The 19,942-nt window shown below is 42.3% G+C and overlaps 2 protein-coding genes across 3 annotated transcripts in view; one reads left to right on the top strand and one right to left on the bottom strand.

Moving 5' to 3' along the window:
• The window catches only part of CMKLR2 (chemerin chemokine-like receptor 2), an 86,539-nt gene extending 76,287 nt beyond the window's left edge, over positions 1–10,252 (bottom strand). Inside the window, exons 1-3 of one of the 2 annotated variants that reach the window (XM_067740879.1) lie at positions 9,944–10,252; positions 6,467–6,916; positions 3,861–4,541 (exon numbers count right to left, since the gene is read on the bottom strand). The gene's annotated coding sequence lies outside the window, so the exon portion shown is untranslated. The remainder of the gene's footprint in view (positions 1–3,860; positions 4,542–6,466; positions 6,917–9,943) is intronic. The other variant, XM_067740878.1, reaches the window with a different exon arrangement.
• Positions 10,253–10,326: 74 nt separating this feature from the next.
• The window catches only part of ZDBF2 (zinc finger DBF-type containing 2), a 30,273-nt gene continuing 20,657 nt past the window's right edge, over positions 10,327–19,942 (top strand). The window contains exons 1-3 of the mRNA XM_067740855.1: positions 10,327–15,767; positions 16,472–16,550; positions 18,109–18,213. Of these exons, the coding sequence (XP_067596956.1) occupies positions 18,154–18,213 (60 nt within the window). The 5' untranslated portion in view covers positions 10,327–15,767; positions 16,472–16,550; positions 18,109–18,153. The remainder of the gene's footprint in view (positions 15,768–16,471; positions 16,551–18,108; positions 18,214–19,942) is intronic.

Raw genomic sequence — 19,942 nt, 5'->3', positions numbered from 1 at the left:
TCCCCCAAGATCACCAAAAGCCCTGAGCCCAAGTACAGGATTGGGCTGCCGGTAGCTAGGAAGTGAAGAGGAATTGTATGCTGCTGGCTCTAAATATGGATTGCAGAATTTGCTGGACTCTGAGCAGCAACTTCCTTCGGGCGGTGGTTCGCCAGTAGCCCGCGGTCCGGCAGTACCCAGCACCGCAATCCTGCTCAGATGCTGAGGTTCTCTGAGGTTCCTCTGGCCTCCCTGCTCCACGCCTGCCAGACCATGATTTGTGACCACATTTCACCATGATTTCCCAGGTTTCCCAGCATTTGCTCAGATCTCTGATGCTTGAAATGGCGTGTGACTACTCTCCAGGTCTCAGGGACCTAAAGGTCTGGGTACGCTCTTCATTTCCCACCTGGAGCAAAGGGGCAAGAGTAGTAACAACTGCAAAGCCTCTCCAAGATGGCCTTGGTAAATTTCATCCCTAGGGAAGCTCCTTAAAGCCTGTTGGGGACACCCTGTTTCTTTAAGAAGAAAAAACTCAAAAGCCAACTGAATTCCAAAGGAGGCTCAAATGCCCCTTACTGTTTTGCAAATGGCTCTCTTAGCCCGAGGTGGGTCTGCCTGTGACTGGCTGTATCCTTCTCCGCTTTGAGTCCTGGGGGTCTAAGAAATTGAGTTTGGGGTCTCTGTCGGGGGAGGGGGGGTCTGGCACCTGCAGACTCACCCAAAAATCATTAGCTACCCCTTTGGGCAAAAAGAGTACAGCCTGCTGTTGAACTACGGTGTGCCAGTTGCCAGAGTCCTGCCAATTCTCCATGGTTCGCCAGGTGCCCGCGGTCCACCAGGTGCCCACGGTCCACGAGGTACCCTGCCCACGGTCCACCAGATGCCCATGGTCCACGAGGTGCCCTGCCCACGGTCCACGAGATGCCCACGGTCCATGAGATGCCCTGCCCACGGTCCATGAGATGCCCACGGTCCACGAGGTGCCCTGCCCACGGTCCACCAGATGCCCACAGTCCACAAGGTGCCTTGCCCACGGTCCACGAGGTACCCTGCCCACGGTCCACCAGATGCCCACAGCCCACAAGATGCCCACGGTCCACGAGGTGCCCTGCCCACGGTCCACCAATTGCTTGAGGCCTGCTGAACTGTCATCCTGCAGCATTGTAGTTGCCACGCTGAATCTGCCCTCATCCCCTTAGCTTCCCAGCCCTTCTTTTTTTTTGTTTTTTTGCAGTACGCGGGCCTCTCACTGCTGCGGCCTCTCCCGCTGCGGAGCACAGGCTCTGGACGCGCAGGCCCAGAGGCCATGGCCCACGGGCTCAGCCGCTCCGCGGCACGCGGGATCCCCCCGGACCGGGGCACGAACCCGCGTCCCCTGAATCGGCAGGCGGACTCCCAACCACTGCGCCACCAGGGAAGCCCCCCAGCCTTTCTTTGCTTCTCTACACACACCTCCCCGTGACTCACTATTAGTGCAAGTTCGTGTGACGGATGCACAGTGAGGCCAACAAACCGAAATGTCAGAGTTTGGAGCAGAGAAAGGTTTATTCCAGGGCCATGCAAGGAGACAGAGTTGTACTCTTTGACCAGCATCTCCCCATTTCTCCCACCCTCAGCCTCTGGCAACCACTGTTTTACTCTCTGCTCCTATGAACTAGACTTTTTTAGATTCCACGGAAAAGTAAGATCACACAGTGTTTGCCTTTCTGTGTCTGGCTTATTTCCGTAGCATAATGTCCTTCAGGTTCATCCACGTTGCAGCAAATAACAGTACTTACTTTTTTTTTTTGCGGTACGTGGGCCTCTCACTGTTGTGGCCTCTCCCGTTGCGGAGCACAGGCTCCGGACGCGCAGGCTCAGCGGCCATGGCTCACGGGCCCAGCCGCTCCGCGGCATGTGGGATCTTCCCAGACCAGGGCACAAACCCGTGTCCCCTGCATCGACAGGTGGACTCTCAACCACTGTGCCACCAGGGAAGCCCCAGTACTTACTTTTTTTTAAACCCTGAATAATATTCTATTGTATATATCTATACACCACATTTTGCTTATCCATTCATCCATCGATGGACACTTAGGTTGTTTCCATGTCTTGGCTACTGTAAATAATGCTGCCATGACTTTGTGAGATATCATTTCCTCTGGATATACACCCAGAAGTGGGATTGCTAGATCATATGGTAGTTCTGTTTTTTATTTTTTATGGAAACTGCATTGTGTTTTCTAGAATGGTTGTACCTACTCACCCTCAATTTTTTTTTTTTTTTTTTTTGCATACGCGGGCCTCTCACTGCTGTGGCCTCTCCCGCCGCGGAGCACAGGCTCCGGACGTGCAGGCCCAGCGGCCATGGCCCACGGGCCCAGCCGCTCCGCGGCACGCGGGATCCTCCCGGACCGGGGCACGAACCCGCGTCCCCTGCATCGGCAGGCGGACCCCCAACCACTGCGCCACCAGGGAAGCCCCTCACACTCAATTTTTTTTTGAAGGGTTTAAGGACTTCTCCACTTCCCATTAGAGAAGTCCCCGTACTACTGCTATGTTCCTGAGTAAGACATGTCTTGCCACTTAAACAATTTGAGGCTGGGAAATCACACTACTAACACCCGACAAAAAGCAACGCGATGCAGTAGCCATCAAGCAGCAAGCCAGCCAAGCGCCAGCGGTGCCCTTTAGGCAGTGGTTGCTGCCGTTGGGTCCCACTGATGCGCCAAGCAGTCCGAGGACCTACCATCTCCGTCTGGTGAAACCACTCTGCCATGCAGTGCCAGTTGTTCTAAAAACCTACCCTGGATTTGTTTTTTTTGTTTGTTTGTTTGTTTTTTCGGTACGCGGGCCTCTCACTGTTGCGGCCTCTCCCGTTGCGGAGCGTAGGCTCCGGACATGCAGGCTCAGCGACCATGGCTCACGGGCCCAGGCGCTCCGCGGCATGTGGGATCCTCCCGGACCGGGGCACGAACCCGCGTCCCCTGCATCGGCAGGCGGACTCCCAACCACTGCGCCACCAGGGAAGCCCTCTGGATTTGTTTTGAGCATAAATAGTAAGACACTCGCGCAGCGAAAATAATTGTGATGAGGAAGAAGTCCTGTACTAATTTCACAGTCCCCTAGAAACAGGAGGGCCACCAGGGAAGACAGTCTGCAGGATCAGCGGGAAGAGAGAGGTGAACGGGGGGGCAGGGTCCTTTCTGGAGGTTTTCTCCAGAGGGGATGGGCAAGATAAACAAGAGCAGGAACTATGATTGGAGAGTTGGGACAGTTACTAGGAACCCTGGACCATAAGGTTGGTCTCCAGTAGTCTCACACCTGGCCCTGCAGTGATTAGGGCAGGGGATAGAGTCCTGGACTGCAGAGGTCTGATAAAAGGATCCGCCTGGGCAAGGGGGTATGGACTCTGAATTGGTTTGCTTGCATATCAAAGTTTTGCTGGCGGGCAAGTTGCTTGTTATCTCTTGGATGTAGTTAATCCTGGAGAGCGGGTTCCCAGTGTCCACAGGCTCCAAATGCCAGAGAATTAGGAGTACATTAAATAAGACAGTACAGTTAATACAACTGACCCTGTGGCACTCAAGCATTTCTCAGAGGCTTGGCGGTAAGGATGATACCTTAGTCATAGTAGATACGAAAAATGAACACGTTCTAGAAACCTGCTGTGCAACACTGTGCCTACAGATAAAAATGCAGTATTGTATACCTGACTCTCGGTTAAGAGGGTGGATCTCATTAAATGTTCTTACCACAATAAAATGAAGTATAATAAAATAAATATAACAGTAGGGAACTACATTATTACAGTATTTTACGAGGCAAACAAGCAGGCAATGGATCACTAACATACCTATCAGTAAAATTAGCAAAAGTTTGAAAGGTTTGTTACTTACAGTTTACCAGGCAGGGTAGACTATAGCAGGATCCCGGGGGGAAGTAAGCTGCTAGCTCTGGAAGGTAGACACCCCATGGGTGATATTGCTGTAAATGGTCCCGGAGACGCTTAGGGGAGGAGTAGGAGAGGCTGCTGTAAGTGTGGAGCGACACAGCTGGGTTGAGTCCAAGGGGTAATTCTGCGTAAGAGCTTGAGGAGGACGCGAAGTCCTCTTTAGCAGTGAACTCCTGGGCTGGGGTGATGCTATCCGCGGCAAGGTCCTTTCCAACAGTGAGCCAAAATCCTTTCTGAAAGGTGGAAAGTCCTCTGTACCCTGGTTCATCTATTTTTTTTTTTTTTTTTTTTTTGCGGTACGTGGGCCTCTCACTGTTGTGGCCTTTCCCGTTGCGGGGCACAGGCTCCGGACTCGCAGGCTCAGCGGCCATGGCTCACGGGCCCAGCCGCTCCGCGGCACGTGGGATCTTCCCGGACCGGGACATGAACCCGTGTCCCCTGCATCGGCAGGCGGACTCTCAACCACTGCGCCACCAGGGAAGCCCTGGTTCGTCTATTTTGATGCTGGAAAGCCCCACGCAGGGCTGCCAGGCAGCAGATATTCTCTCTGCTCTCAGGTCCCTGGTGGTCTGGACAAGTTGTTCTGGCAGTCTCAGGTTCAGGTGGGGAAGCAGCCCCTCAGTTTCTGAAAAACAACAGCAATGACAACAATGACCACCACCACCACCACCACCACCAAAATGACTCCAGTTCTGACTCCAGTTTGTTATTCACTGTATGGTCATGTACAAGGGATTCTGAGGTCCATTTAGGAGCAAATACCCATAAATGGTGTTTCCAAGGATGCCAAAGTTTTCATCCCTACACCCTCTTCTCCAAAAGCCTCTTGAGTCGGGCTCCTGTTCCAGAGTCCATCATCAGAACTCTATTTCTCCATTGTCTAATTTACTTTAGTTTAAATTTTAATTTAGCTAATATTTCACATAGAAAAAAATTCAGATAACTCATAAACTATAACATAATAAGCACCAGAGAAAAATTTCACTCTCTTCACTGTCATCTTCCCCATTTCTCACAACCTCAGCTCTGTCATAAATGATTTTATTAATTTCCTGAGTTTCATTTGAGTTTCTTTGTGAAAATACAATTACTGTATATATTTATATTCCTAGTTCTCCTTCTCTAACACAAAATTATTATACTTTGCTTTTTTCTCTTAATATATTCTGGAGCTCTTTCCAAATAATCAAATGTCACCAGTGAATTTTTAAAAAATAGGGTCTATGGAATTCACATCAGCCTCTAAATTCTTCCTTATAGCAACTGTATTCCAATGGAATACTTCTAATATTGTTGCAAGTCAACCAGTGAAAACATCTGGGAGCTTAGAGGAAAAGGCTCAAGAATATAGTTCTCATATTGATGACTTCATCATACAGAAAGCCAATAGGAATTATTGTGTTTTTTAAAGTTAAAACTCCAGGGAACATAAGTTTTGCCACGATTTTTGAGCTAAAGAAAGGAACAAGGGGACTTCCCTGGTGCTGCAGTGGTTAAGAATCCGCCTGCCAGTGCAGGAGACACGAGTTTGATCCCTGGTCCGGGAAAATCCCACACGCCACAGAGCAGCTAAGCCCATGCACCACAACTACTAAGCCCGCGTTCTACAGCCGTCGAGCCACAACTACTGAGCCCAAGTGCCGCAACTACTGAAGCCCGCATGCCTAGAACCCGTGCTCTGCAACAAGAGAAGCCACTGCAAAGAGAAGCCCACGCACCGCGGTGAAGAGTAGTCCCTGCTCGCCACAACTAGAGACAGCCCGCATGCAGCAATGAATACCCAACATGCAGCAATGAATAGCCAAAATAAATAAATTTATTTAAAAAAAAAGAAAGGAACAAGTGTTAGGTTAATGACATTTTTGGTCCTGATCATTACCAGAAGTTGCAAGCACTGTTTTTGAAGGCTACAACCTATGTTTCTGCTAGCAAGAAAAAAGGAAGGAAAAGAAAAAATGTGCAGGCGGAAGCAAAAGAGGGGAAGGAGAGAAAGAGAAAAGAGAAAGGAGTAGAGTATGGTAAAAACTGGTCAAGAATTATTGCGAACTATGCCAAACATGTCCCAGCTTTGTCTTTGTATGAAGGTGTATTACAGGTGTTTCCACAGACTGTAAAAGTGGAATAGAGTTGATCTGATTAGACTGAAAGAAGAATAGGGTGGGAAGACTAGAACAGAGATGTTAAATCTCACTGTGCATAATTTTCAATCGATCTGGGGGAAAATGTTATGATATTAAAAGTGCAGCCGCTTGCCCTGGTGCCATGCCTTTGTCTACATCCACTCCTGACGAGCAGAAGCAACTAGCGAAAATGTTTTTGGTCTTTAGTTCTGGTGGATCGTCTGTACGCTTAGTTAGAAATAGGCTTGTATTGCTATTTAGTGATTTGCCAACTTTAGACATTATGCAGTTGACTCGAACAAGGCTGGGGTTGGGGCACTGTCTCCCCCTGTGCTCTCCTCCCCGTATTTACCCTGCCATTCACCTCGGTCCGCCATATACCTCTGCAACTTTAAGCTATATACTTTAACTTTCATTCCCTTTCACGAACCTCTTGTTCCAACAATCAGAAAGATGAACACATTAGCACTACTATCTTTTCCTCATCCTTCCTTCTTCTTCTTTTTTTTTTTTTATTATTTATTTTTGGTTGCATTGAGTCTTGGTTGCTGCACACGGGCTTTCTCTGGTTGTGGCGAGCAGGGGCTACTCTTTGTTGCGGTGCATGGGCTTCTCATTGCGGTGGCTTCTCTTGTTGCGGAGCATGGGCTCTAGGAGCGTGGGCTTCAGTAGTTGTGGCACATGGGTTCAGTAGTTGTGGCTTGTAGGCTCCGTAGTTGTGGCACACGGGCTTAGTTGCTCCACGGCATGTGGGATCTTCCTGGACCAGGGCTCGAACCTGTGTCCCCTGCATTGGCAGGCAGGTTCTTAACCACTGCACCACCAGGGAAGCCCCTTCCTTCTTCTTTTAGATGAAATTTTTGTCAAGGATGGGAAATATCTTACAGGAAAGAATCAAGAACAAGATAAAATGAATGGATGTATTTTGTGACCATTCTCATTAATTTTTAAATTGTGAGTTGAATGGGGCATATGCATGAATTCTTTTCCCTTAAAGATGACATTATACCCTTTAAAGAGGTAAAATGCCAAGCTAATGGATAAGACCTTCATAATGATCTGACTTGTGAATAGGTAGATAGGCACAATAACAGAACTTGGGGGAAATATAATCCAAACTCTAAACCTATGGAATCTAAATTCTTTTATGACTCAGGAATGAGATCTAGGTTTTCCCTATAGCCTTCTCCCTTAAGACATTAGCCTAATGTTAGCTTACACAGTTCACAAAATACAGGTATTATTGGAATGATTTCTGGACATAAAAGAGAAGCTCTTATTCTTCCTTTGAAGAAAGAATATGAAATAACATACACATAGGATCATTTTTCTCCCTGAGGAGGGAATGGAATACATATAATCCCAACCTTGATTCCTAGGGTCCTTTAAATAAATATTTGCTGAATGTATGGGTTTAGATCTGTAGTGGATTAATAAAGGATTGGGGGGAAATTACAAGTTTTAGAGCTTCATCTTAAAGATAATTAAACTCTGTCGAAAATGCACCCATTGCCACTTGACAGAAATCTGGTCTGGAAGGACTGCTAATCTGATGCAGGATAGCACTTCCTCTAATTTTACATGATAGTGTCACGTTGGAAAAAAATGCAGCCAACCAAACTAACATGCAATGGTTTCCTGTAACTTAGTATTTTTATTTCATACTTAGTGAAAGAACAGTTTCAGACTCAGATACAGACTGCTATGTATCAATCTTGTGCATGCAATAAAAAAGGAAATATAAGTAAAATTGGTTATGGTGTTCCCCAAATTTCTTCACTTTCCAACTTTTCTAAATCACTTTTTGAATCAATTGTTAATGGCTGTGGTTTACCATACAGTACTGTCTTTTGTGCCACCAAAAGTGTTGGTGGTGCACCAAGCCTTCAAAAAGTGCTCCATTACCAAATCCAGGATTTTTTCCAAGCTGCAGATCCTATTCCTCAAGTTTTGATGCCAGCACTTTCTTGATCTATCCTGAAGAGTTCAATGGATGGTTTTCAGGTAACATCCAGACTCATTTTCCTTCTTCAATGATTTGTTTGGACAAAAACTTAAGAGCAGTTGTAACTGACTAACCATACCATCAGGAATAATAACTATGTAATTTCACTTTTTTGGGGGGGGGATGTTAGGCTTACTATTTAACTGTTCAGATATAGGTTTCCAAAGTGCATTAAGAACTAATGTACTTGGTGAGTAATTCAGGGCTCCCACGGTTTAATAGCTTGTAGCGAGTGCCATCTCTCTCTTTTGTAAGTGCTGGAGAAATCTCTTTTTGGTCTTGGAAAAATCTTCCCTCTTTTTCTAAGAAAAACTCCCTTTAAGTCTGAAAGACTCCTGTGTCTCTCCCTCCCCTTAATTCCTCCTGTTAATTCCCTCCTCTGAGGGCTGTGGGCTTTATTATATTAAAAAATGCACTTAATTTAGTTGAAATAAGGACAATGTGAACAGCTTTTTTCTAAGAAAATCTTCCCTCTTTTTCTAAGAAAAATTCCCTTTAAGTCTGAGAGACTCCTGTGTCTCTCCCTCCCCTTAATTCCTCCTCCTGTTAATTTCCTCCTCTGAGGGCTGTGGGCTTTATTATATTAAAAAATGCACTTAATTCAGTTGAAATAAGGACAATGTGAACAGCTACATTCAAGTTCCTATGTGTGGAGGGAAGGACAACTAGGTTAATATAATAGCCACCTGGCCAATATTGAGGCCAGTTTGTAAAATGTACCCCGATTTCAGAAATGTTAAAGAGTGAAAAATGTGTGTCTTAGCATCTGTGAAATACATCATGTCATGGTGGCTGGGTTAATGGGTGATGGGTTTTCTTTGATCCGTTCCAAGGTTGGGATTTGGAAAGGGCTTAACTTAAAAGAAATCAGTACTTCTTGGTGTGTTTAAAAAATCTAAAGGGGTTGACGAACGAACAGTTGCAATAGCCCTCATTTAAAGCGGAGGAGAAAGTTGTAACAGGGGGAAAGATATAGTGGGGGAGGCAGGAGCTGAGAATTACATAAAGAATGGAAACTACGGATGCCAAAGCAATGGATAGGTTTAAAAAAGGGGAGGGGGACAATGTCACAAGCTCTCCAAAAAAGCATAATGATAGTTACAGCAAGAGCCAAAGAGCAAAGTAGCTCATGTTAAGATTATTTTTACGTAAGACATAAGCTCTCCAACTGGAGGCCCTCTCATTTTAGGTATGATAATTTTCCTTATCACAGATTATTATGATATATTCAGTACTGTGATTGATTTAGGTTTGTATCCATTATACACAAAACTGTTTTTGCACACCACTATACTTGTAGTGAGTGGTACAGAATATAATTAAATGACTGAGTAGATTCTGGTCAATATTCGGCACCCTTTCATATGCAATGCAGGTCTCTGAATACCTAACTTCTTTAAACCTCACTTTTCTCATTTGTCCAAGGGGGTCATAATAGCATTCGTCCTAAGGTCCTATAAAGGGTTGCCCTGAGTATGCATTGCAAGAATACACACGTAAACCTTAAACACGATGCCTAGCACAAAGTAAGCGCTCATTAAACAGCAGCTTTTGTTAGGTGCACCTCACGCGGGAAACACGAAAACAGCGCGAAAGACTAGCTCTCTTAGTTCCATTTTCTACCGTTCTACGTGGCTTTGAATTGGCAAGCAATTTCTATTTGGTCCCTCAAATGCTAAAACCTTGATGTCTATCCTGCGTTATAAGCCTAGTCTTTTGGGTTGGAACACGTTTGATTTCACAAGCTCCGGACTGGGGCCCTGACCCTGGAGGAAGTGTTCCCTTTCAAGATGTGGGGACGGGACAGCGCGGCGGGAGGAAGGGTACTCCAACCACCAGGGGCGGGGGTGGGCAGGGGGCGGTCCCGTGGCTCCTGCGTCAGAGGGGCCCCTGTTTTCGCACCTTCGTTGACGTCAAACCTTAATGAGGGCTGCAACGCTACATTCCCCGTGGACGTCTACGTGGGCTGAGTCGTGATTCGGGACCCGGGTCCTGCGAGTGACGCTCTCGCTCTGCTTATCCTCCCGCACTGGCGGGAGAGACGGTGGCTCCAATTTCTGGCTCCGCGGGCGGCGGGCGGCTCTCTGGACAGCCCGGGGGTCTGGGCGTCGTGGTGGATCTGGAATAGGAAGGGAGTGTACTCCCTGGGTCCTTGGCCTCCACCCGGGCCGGGAAGGAATCACGGCGGCCTCCACCGAGGTGAGAACGGCCGCAGGGCGGAGTGGGGGCGGGGCGAGCGCGGGAGGGGCGGGGCCGGGAGGCGCGCAGCAGAGGAGAAGATCTCGGGCCCCGAGCGCGCGGCCGGGGGTGGGGCCTGCTCGCCTCTTTCGCGGGGAGACTTCTTCCTCCAGACGGACGCGTAGACTGCTCGCCCGGCTCCAGCGCCCGCTTCGCAGGTCCTTGGCTTCCCCTCACCCCGAGTCCCTTTCTGCCCCTCTTACGTGAGCGGGGCCGGCGTCTCCGGGCCGGGATCGAGGTGGCTGGGGCGTGGGTGGAGGTGGCGCGCAGGCTGCCTTGCCCGTCTGTCGGGGGCCCCAGGTCGGAGGGGCTCGCGGACTAGGCCTTGGGCAGGGGCAGGGGAGGAGGCGGCCTGCGGAGGTCGGATTTAGGGCTTTGTGCCCGCGGGAAGTGCAGGGGCACCTATGGGGCCGAGATCCGGAGCCACCTGTCCACAAATCCCTTTCTCCCAGTGCCCTGCGTTGTGTCCAGCTGTCCCCAAATCTAGCCTTTACCGGCCTCTGGCGATCAGAATTTATTTTGGAGACGTTAGATTTTTGTGTTAACAATCATTTTACTATTGTCGTGCAACAGTTGTGCAAATCTGGTCAAATTACGCCGTTGTTATCACGTGCTCCTAAGGCCCTTTCCAGTTCCTAACATTTTCCGGCGCGATGAATCTGGCAGCGCGTGGGAGAGATACTGACTCTCACGGAACTAAAACGCTTTTTACCCCTTCAAATTGAATTTTGTTTACCTTTGTTTTTGTTTTTTACAGCAATTATGTACTATCGGGGGGGAAAAATCGCTGAAAAAGCTATAGCAATCTCATCGTCAAGAGAGAGTCACTATTAACAATTTGGGATACATAAACAGATATTCGTGTTACATAAATGGGGTGCTAATGTGATCTACTGTTTAATACATGAAGGACTTTTTCTATATCAATGCATAAACATCTTTCCACTGCCTTCTCAACTTGCACTGATTTGGACCCAAAGCCTGTAAAGCAAGAATTTTCTTCTCCCTGAACCTTGACCAAGTGGCCAACCTTAGCAAAGAAACTCCTAAAAGATTTAATAAAATATCACTGCAGTGGCCAAGATGTTGGATAGAAATAAGCTGAATTCAGGGTAACAATCATTTTCTATGAAGTATTGTTTGCTCGCTTAATAATTTGAGGCAATGTGTTTTTTTAAATGGCAGTTTTCAAACCATTAGTGAATTGTGAGATTAATGTAGTGGGTCATAACCACTGGTTTCATAAGCCGAAATAAGATAACATAGAAAATACCAGAATGCATTACCTGTAATGAAGATATTGTTTTGTGAAACTTATAAAGTGTGCATGTGTGTGTGGTGTGTGCATGTGTGTCTACATATGCTGGGTTGTGATATAAAATGTACTGCTTCCCGTGTGCCATGCTAATCAAATTTGAAAATCACAGTCACTAAGGTACTGTCAGCGCTCATCTCAGAAAGGGAGGGAAAAAAAAAAAAAGAATGGGAGCGATGATGCAATTAAGTTTAACAATAGTTCTACTTTTTTCTTTGGAACATGTGACAGTGTTTATTGTAGCGAATTAGATCTTAATTATTTGTTTTCACCTAATATTAAAACAATCAATTAGCATTCCTGAAAATACAGAGAGAAAGCCTTTTAAAGAAGTTCAGAGGTTAAGAGCATAAACTGCTCAGATTGACCTAGGGTCAAATCCCAGCTACGCTGGTTATTTGTGTGTGACCTGGAACAAGATAGTGCTTCTCTCCTGATTTGTAAAGTGGGAGTTACCGGAACACCAGCTATATAAGGCTGTTTGATATTCAGATGAGATAATGCATGTGAAACTGTTGATTTAGTGCCTGCACAGATTAAGTACTCACTACAGGTTAGCTATTAAGACTGAACGGAGGTATCCAGGATAATTCTTGTCGCCAGAGGTAAACCCATAGAAGGTGGATAATCCAAAAGAGGGGGAAATTGAAAATCGGTTAATAATGTTATAAGGAAAGGGACACTGAATTAAGATGGTCTTTTTATATCATTTAGCCATTGTTTTGTGACTGCTCCCCAATTGTTTTTCTATTGCTAGAAAAGTAATTTAGATTATCTTATTCAGTAGGCCAAATGCCCTTCTATTGTCTTTACTTATTTATTATTGAACTGATGTCTCTATTGTCAAGCAACTGAAAAATATTTGCCACAGGGATTCTGGGTTTTGTTAGCTCTTATTCAGTACCACTGTCAGCTTGAGAAACTCACACACTTATAATTCAAGGCACTTCAAAAATGTGTTTGTTTATCTCTGCAGTAGGTAAAGATCTCAGGTATGCAAGAAATAATACTAAAAAAAAAAAGCACTTTATTTCTATTTTGTGACACTTCTGCTGAAGTTATCTCAGGCATTTCAAAGATCTCTCTTCACTGCCCCAGATTGGTTTTGCAGTTTTAAATGTTACATAAACCAATGAAATAAGAGTGTAAGCATTGTCATTTTTCATAGCACTTTATTTTTATGAAAAATAAATCAAATACTTTGGCCTCAAAAAAAGGCTGTTGCAAAAGCACTTAATTGGGTATCACAACTGTAAAAGGTTGGGGGAAATCTTAAACATTAATTGTAATACTTCTCTCAGTTTTGAAAATGTCTTTAAGTTCTTATTCTGTTTTAGAGGAACCAAAATGGAAATGTTACCGAACCGAACTTGGGTCTGCTCGCCCGCTGCACAGCAAAGCCAATCTACTGACACCGGGTTGTGGTGAAGGAAAGTACAGCGTTTATTTGCAGGGTGCCAAGCAAGGAAAACAGGCAGCTCGTGTTCAAAAGACCCGAACTCCCCGATGGCTTTCAGGGAAGGGTTTTTTAAGGCCAACATTTGGGGCAAGGGTTGCAGCTCGTGGACTTTCTTCTGATTGGTTGGTGGTGAGGTAACAGGGTGATTTTTCGGGATTCTTAATCATTAACCTTCTGGTTCCAACCAGTCTGGGGTCTGCCTTCCTGTTAGCATGTAGTCACCATCCTCCACTGGGTGGGGGGGTCTTAGTTTCTGCAGAAAAACTCAAAGATATGCTTCAGATTGTTATGTATATCCCTTGAAGAGGAACCAGTACTCTGTTTTACTGCTGAAATATTGTTTAAGCTATCATTACTTTTCTTGCCTAACTGCTTTTCCTTTGTTTCTGCATTCCCTCACTTCCCTAATTTGTAACTGTTTGAGTCTGCTTTTTGGAACCAGGGAAGGCCTAGGAGACTAAAGCCTTTTTCTACAAACAAGAAATGGGGGACATGGAGGGGCTTTTGTAACTGGGAGGGCCCCACAGGGTCCTGCTTGGTCTCAGTCCCCCCTTTTCTTTGATACTTCTCAATCCTAAAGGGAGCAGGGGTGGGACAAGAAAGGGAGTAAAGTTTTGGATAGAGAGGTTAATCATAAACTCGTCAGGGGAACTTGGTCTTAGGGGGACTTGGTTTCAGAAACTCCTTGAGGGTAAATCATGATGTGTTTATGAAAATATGAAAAAAATAAGACTTGGAAGTCTAGCTGTCCTATCCACAAAAAGCCCTCAATGAAACAAAAAAGTCTATCTTGACCTTAAATCAAACATGTATTCATTTGTATGTTTTGAGTTAGATAAAATATTAAGGTTATGTGTGTATGTATTTTAAAAATCATCTTATTGACCAATTTTTAAAAAGTTAACTCACCAACTACTGGGTCTTATCAGATAAGAGGGCTTTTATCTTACACTGATAAAATGAAATAGTATGCAATAGTATGCAATCTTTAAACATACTGTTTTGAATTATATATAATCTCATATAGAGGTGCTCATCATATATGGTTAAATGAGAGAGGAGACTATAGAATAGAATGGGTAGTACCATTCCATTTTTGTAAAAACATGTTTAGAACAAAGAAGAATATATGGCAAATGTAAATGGTGGGTAGTGGAATTACGGCTGATTTTATGCTCTTTATTTCTTAATTTTTATAATTGTACTATCATTTTGTTTTACTTTCATAATAAAAATTAATAAATTAATAAATATCATAAAATTAATAAAAGTCATTTCTTAAAGAAAAAATTAATGTGTGTTTTCCTAATTTATAAGTATAAATGAGACTAAGTCTTTGCTCTAAGGGATACTGACTCTTTGAACTTGGATGTTTTGGGTATTAACTAATTCTCCAATATTCTAGGAAATAATGCTGAATAGTTTAACAGTTATATTCCTTATCCTATGAAAAGCATCTTTGAGTAGGAAAGAACTGTTGTTCCAGAATTTTCTTAAAGCCCTCCTTGAGTACACTGCTTTCCAAAAAATTTATACACTGCCTGAATATATGGTCTAAATCTTTAGTCTGCTTTTAAATCCTATCATGTCAAAACTCAGTCTACTTTTCTTGCTTTATTGCCCCTTAAATTCTTAAATGAAAACTTAGCTCCAGATGAATTTGTCAACTCACTATCTCCAAAAGTATCTTGTGCTTTCTTGCTTTTATACTTCGCTTCTTTGTTACTTGGAATAGCTTTTCCTGACAGTTGTGTAAACAAATTCTACCCAGTTTCCAATGTCCAGTTAAAAAAAACATATCCACCGTGACATCCCTGGTTCCTCCAGCTAAAACTGAATTTTGCAGCTAAACCTATTTGCACTTATTATTTGTGCCTAGGCATTTCTCAGATACCACCTGATATTTTTGCATTTATTTCCCAATTCCATCTAAACTTCTTGAGAGCAAGAAAGCTTGTATTATATTTCTCTCTATCCCTTGACGCTCCTAGCATAGAACCCTGCACAGGGTAGGTGCTAAATGTTTATTCCTTGATCGTACGGTGGTGTCAAGTGTTGAGTTCAAGTGCTGGAATTTCTTGTTAACCAGTGATCCTCGGTAGGGGGGTTAACACTTTGCCCACGACAATGTGGACGAATAAAAAAAGAATAATTTGGCTTAATTGTCAATTGATATAGATAGGTGATAAGGAATTGACAGTAGTTTTTATTAAAACTAACACAAAAGCTAAGAGTTGTGTAGTTAGTTCAGGACTCAAACTTAAGTTTCACATAAATATTTCTTTGAAAAGTCTCTCATGAAGTTCATTTTGGGTTTGATGGCCTCTGTTCTTAACCCTCCCAGAGGCACAGGTGTGCCTCGCGTTCTTACAGCTACTGTTCCCAGAACCCAGAGATCTGAAGTATTTGACGGTGGGTTATATGCACCCTCAGAGTTACTCTGTTCCAGAACATCTTAAGAGGTCATGTGGGATTCAGTGCGTCATAGTATGTAAAGTGCTTTGTGTTCAAAAGTTAGTAGTTTTTCTCCTATTACTGGAAACATAATCGTGTCAGTCTTCAAACTTAAATTGTGACGAGGGTATTTATTTAATTTGGTTAATGGTAGACACTCATAGGGCTTATCATTTTTTGTTAAACAGTTTTATTTTAATTTATAGATGTTTGCCAGGACTAAATATAGCTGATGAAATATCTGACCTTTTCTGCTCAAGGTAAATGATTTGTTACTTTATAAAAATACCAGGTACCAATAGAATTCAGAGTTTGTATAAAAAGACCCATTTGGTCTTGTAAAGTAATGTAATCCCGGGCCCCAAAGAAATGATCTCTTTAAGAATTTTGTTAGTACATGAAAAATGACGTATTATTGGTTCAACCTATATCAGAATCACCTTGGAACATTTTAAATATGTGTAATATGCATGTGCCTGGCTTCCCACCAGGGGATTTTGATTCCATAAGTTTTGGGGTTTTAGCATGTGAATTTTTCCAAATGCCAACAGGTGCTTTTGGTTTACTGTAGCTCTGTTTCATTGTGGCATGGCACTAGAGATGATGAAATGGCAGGTAATAATGCCATGGGAGTTAAAGTCCATAAGGGTTAAAGATCAAAAAATATTTAAAGTTTTTAAATTTTGTGTGTGTGTGTGTGTGATGTTAGACTCATGCTTTCATTTTGCCTTTTATTCAATGAATGTTTTAATTATATTTTAAATAAAGCACTAAAAAGTTTATTTAATGATTTTTCAGAGTTCAGGTTTAAACTCTAGAGTTCTCTCAGCCTGAAAATTGCCACATCTATGAATACAACTTAAACTTTCTTTCATTTTGTTGCTTCAGGTTAATAAGTGACGTAAGTTAATGGAAAAAAGACGAAATTTTAAGTAAATAATTTCTTATATATTCTTTATTTCAGAAGCTGGTTTAATTGATTTATTTTCCCTATAAGTGAGAAGTCAGAAACTATCAAAGTTTCTCATAATAAAAAGTAATGGGTAAGTGAATGTTACGATAGCATTTTGATTTAATGAAGCTTTTCTATTCTTATTGGTTTTAAGGCTGTGGTTTCAATTTTTGAACATTGATTTTAATGAATAAACTTTTTCTGTTGCAGGATAATCTTATCAGAAACACTCATAACGTTATAGGATCATTCTCTTTATTTTTTTCGACAGATAAGAGTGTTTAAAATAATTAGAATTAAAACCTTGATGAAATTATCTCTTAAAATCCTATTTACACTTTCACAAAACAGCAAAAAAACTCATTGTATTTAATTTATTACTTAAATTTGTTATATTTTGTGTATGTGAATAAATTGTGTGTGTATCATAATTACTTGGGAAATTTAAAAAATTCTGAAATCTAGGCTCTATTCTCAGATTTACTAAATCAGAATTTTGGGGTATGATTTTTATATTCAGCCTGGTTTGGAAACCAGTATGTAATGCAGTATGTAATGATGAAGGATTATAGTTTTGGGGAGGAGGGTAGAAACTTGGAAACTATTCTTTATTTGTAGAGAAATCTTATTGCACTAATTGGAAAAAAATTCTTCATATTCGTTTGGTTTATGTAATTGTCAGAAGAGAAATGGCTTTTGTTTCAGAGGCTGTATTAGTTGCTATTTTGTTTTTTAGCAACTTTGTTGGATAAATTACTTTAAAATCTGCCTCTGTGGATTAAGCAGAAAATAAATGTAGTATCTTTACTCTCATGCTAGAGAATAAGATGTTATATATGACACTGAGAGTTCACATAATCTGGGATTTTGTGTAGAAACATAATGGGAAAATTAATAAGCTTTGTTAAAGTATAGTAAATATACTATAGTAACAACTTAGAAATAGTAATTTGTCTTTATAAATTGAGTACTGTATTCAATACTGAATCACTTTCTGATAACTCTTAACAACTTAGAAAATCAATAAAAAATGTAGTCATCTAGGCTTCAAATACTGGCAACACACTACTCTTTTAGAAGATGCATAGGTCTCAGAGAAAGACAGATACTGTATGATATCATATATATCCACGTATATGTGGAATCTAAAAAATAAACTAGTGAATATAACAGAAAAGAAACAGACTCATAGATAAAGAGAACAAACTAGTGGTTACCAGTGGGGAGAGGGAAGAGAAGAGGGGCAAGATAAGGGTAGGGAATTAAGAGGTACAAACTGCTATGTATAAAATAGATAAGCTACATGGATATATGGTACAACACAGGGAATATGGCCAATATTTTATAATAACTATAAATGGAATATACCCTTTAAAAATTGTGAATTGTACTGTGTTGAACACCTGAAACTTACATTGTGCCTCAACTATTCCTCAATTAAAAAAGAAAAGAAGATTCAGAGGTCTCATTTTATTCCAGGCTCATTGATTGGTTCAGTAGCTCATGGTAGCCTTGTCTGTTTTCGCAATTATTAGAAATATGAGTGGGTAGAACCCAAGAATGAATTTCTGGTCTCTGATATTATCATAGCTATTTTCCTTATGGTAATAAGGAATTACTGTGCTTTTGCCATTTTTGTTTTTTTCCAGTTTGAGTGTTCAAGGACAATAGCCATCTGACTTTGGTTATTCAATATGCAGAACAGACCAGGATATTGCAGCTATTGCTGTGTGCACTATAATAACCTGGAACAGGTGAGAAGATCCTATTACTATGGTTATACCACAAAGGACCTAGTCGTAACTTTCCCTTCTTTTACGTTTAGTTAAATTCATTTATTCCTTCATTGAACAGACTATATTGAGACTCTACTAATGGGCAGATACTGTTTAAGTTTCTAGGGATATGGCCATGAACAAAATCAGTTTCCTTTATTCATGAAGCTTATACTTTAGTGCAGTAAGACAGAAAGTAAGTAGTCATATAAGTTTAGTACATAGTATGTCAGATTGTGATAAATGTTATGAGGAAAATAAAATAGGGAAGAGTGTGCAATTTTAGGTAGAGTGGCCAGGTAAGGTTAAGGAAGTGACATTTGAGTTGAGATTTGAATGAAATGCAGGGGCCAGGCTTGCTTATATCTGGGGGAAGAATTTCTGGGTAGAGGGACAGGAGAGCAAGGATAGAGACCCTGAGGCAGAAGAGTGGTTAGCATGCTAACTAAAAGCCAGGAGGCCAATGTGGCTGCAGTGGAGGTCAGGTGGGGGGTGGAAGTTAAGTGACAGGTGAGGAATTCAGAGCATTAGATTTTGTAAGTCATTGTAAGACAAGGTAAGGACTTTGAATTTTATGCTTTGATGCACAAAAGTTTAAATTTTTGCTATAGTTGAATTTGTCTTATCTTCTTTTGTTACTTGTGTTTTTGGTGTCATAAAAATTGCCTAAAAAAAAAATTGCCTAATCCAAGTTCATGAAGATTGATGCCCTGTCTTTTAAAAATACGGCCACATTAGTGGTTAGAACTTCAACATAAGAATTTGGCAGAGGTGGGAGGGGTGGACGCAGTGCAGTCTATAGCATTTACACTGTTTTGAGTTTTGGATGTTAAACCAATTTTTCATTCCTGGGATAAATTCCACTTGGTCATGGTGTATAATTCTTTTTATATGTTGCTGGATTTGGCTTGCTAGTATTTTGTTGCAGATTTTTGCATATATATCCATAAGATATATTGTCTGTAGCTTTTTTTTTTTTTTTTGGGCTGTGTTGGGTTTTCATTGCTGCGTGCGGGCTTTCTCTAGTTGTGGCGAGCGGGGGCTACTCTTCCTTGCGGTGCACGGGCTTCTCATTGTGGTGGCTTCTCTTGTTGCAGAGCACGGGCTCTAGGTGCTTGGGCTTCATTAGTTGTGACATGTGGGCTCAGTAGTTGTGGCACGCGGGCTCAGTAGCTGTGGTGTGAGGGCTTAGTTCCTCTGCAGCATATGGGATCTTCCTGGACCAGGGATTGAACCTGTGCCACCTGCATTGGCAGGCGGATTCTTAACCACTGTGCCACCAGGGAAGTCCTCATCTGTAGCTTTTTTTCCTTGTGATGTGTTTGGTTTTGGTATCAGGGTAGTACTGGCTTCATAGAATGAGTTGAGTAGTATTCCTTTCTCTTCCTTTTGTTGGAAGAGTTTGTGAAACATCAAGTATGGAGATTTTGAAATAAGTATTCATGGTCATAGTAGCTGCAGCTTTCTGACCAGGATTGTTAACTTAGAAGATTCTCAAGTTTTTCTTCAGCTGTGGAATTGTCTCATAGGTGAAGCAATCATATAATGAAGCTTCTGCTAGTGCTAAACTGTTTGATCTTTGATGATATCTAAGACAAGTTTATAATATATAAAAATTATGCTGTTTAGTAGCATTTGTTTTGTTTAATGATCTAATAGTAAACACCTAAATTCATACTAGGAAGAGTTTTTATTATTGTGATTTCTA

Source organism: Pseudorca crassidens, chromosome 6, assembly GCF_039906515.1.
Source record: "Pseudorca crassidens isolate mPseCra1 chromosome 6, mPseCra1.hap1, whole genome shotgun sequence".
NCBI lineage: Eukaryota > Metazoa > Chordata > Mammalia > Artiodactyla > Delphinidae > Pseudorca > Pseudorca crassidens.
The sequence above is the reverse complement of the archived record's forward strand: the minus strand, read 5'-3'. Positions and strand labels throughout refer to the sequence as shown.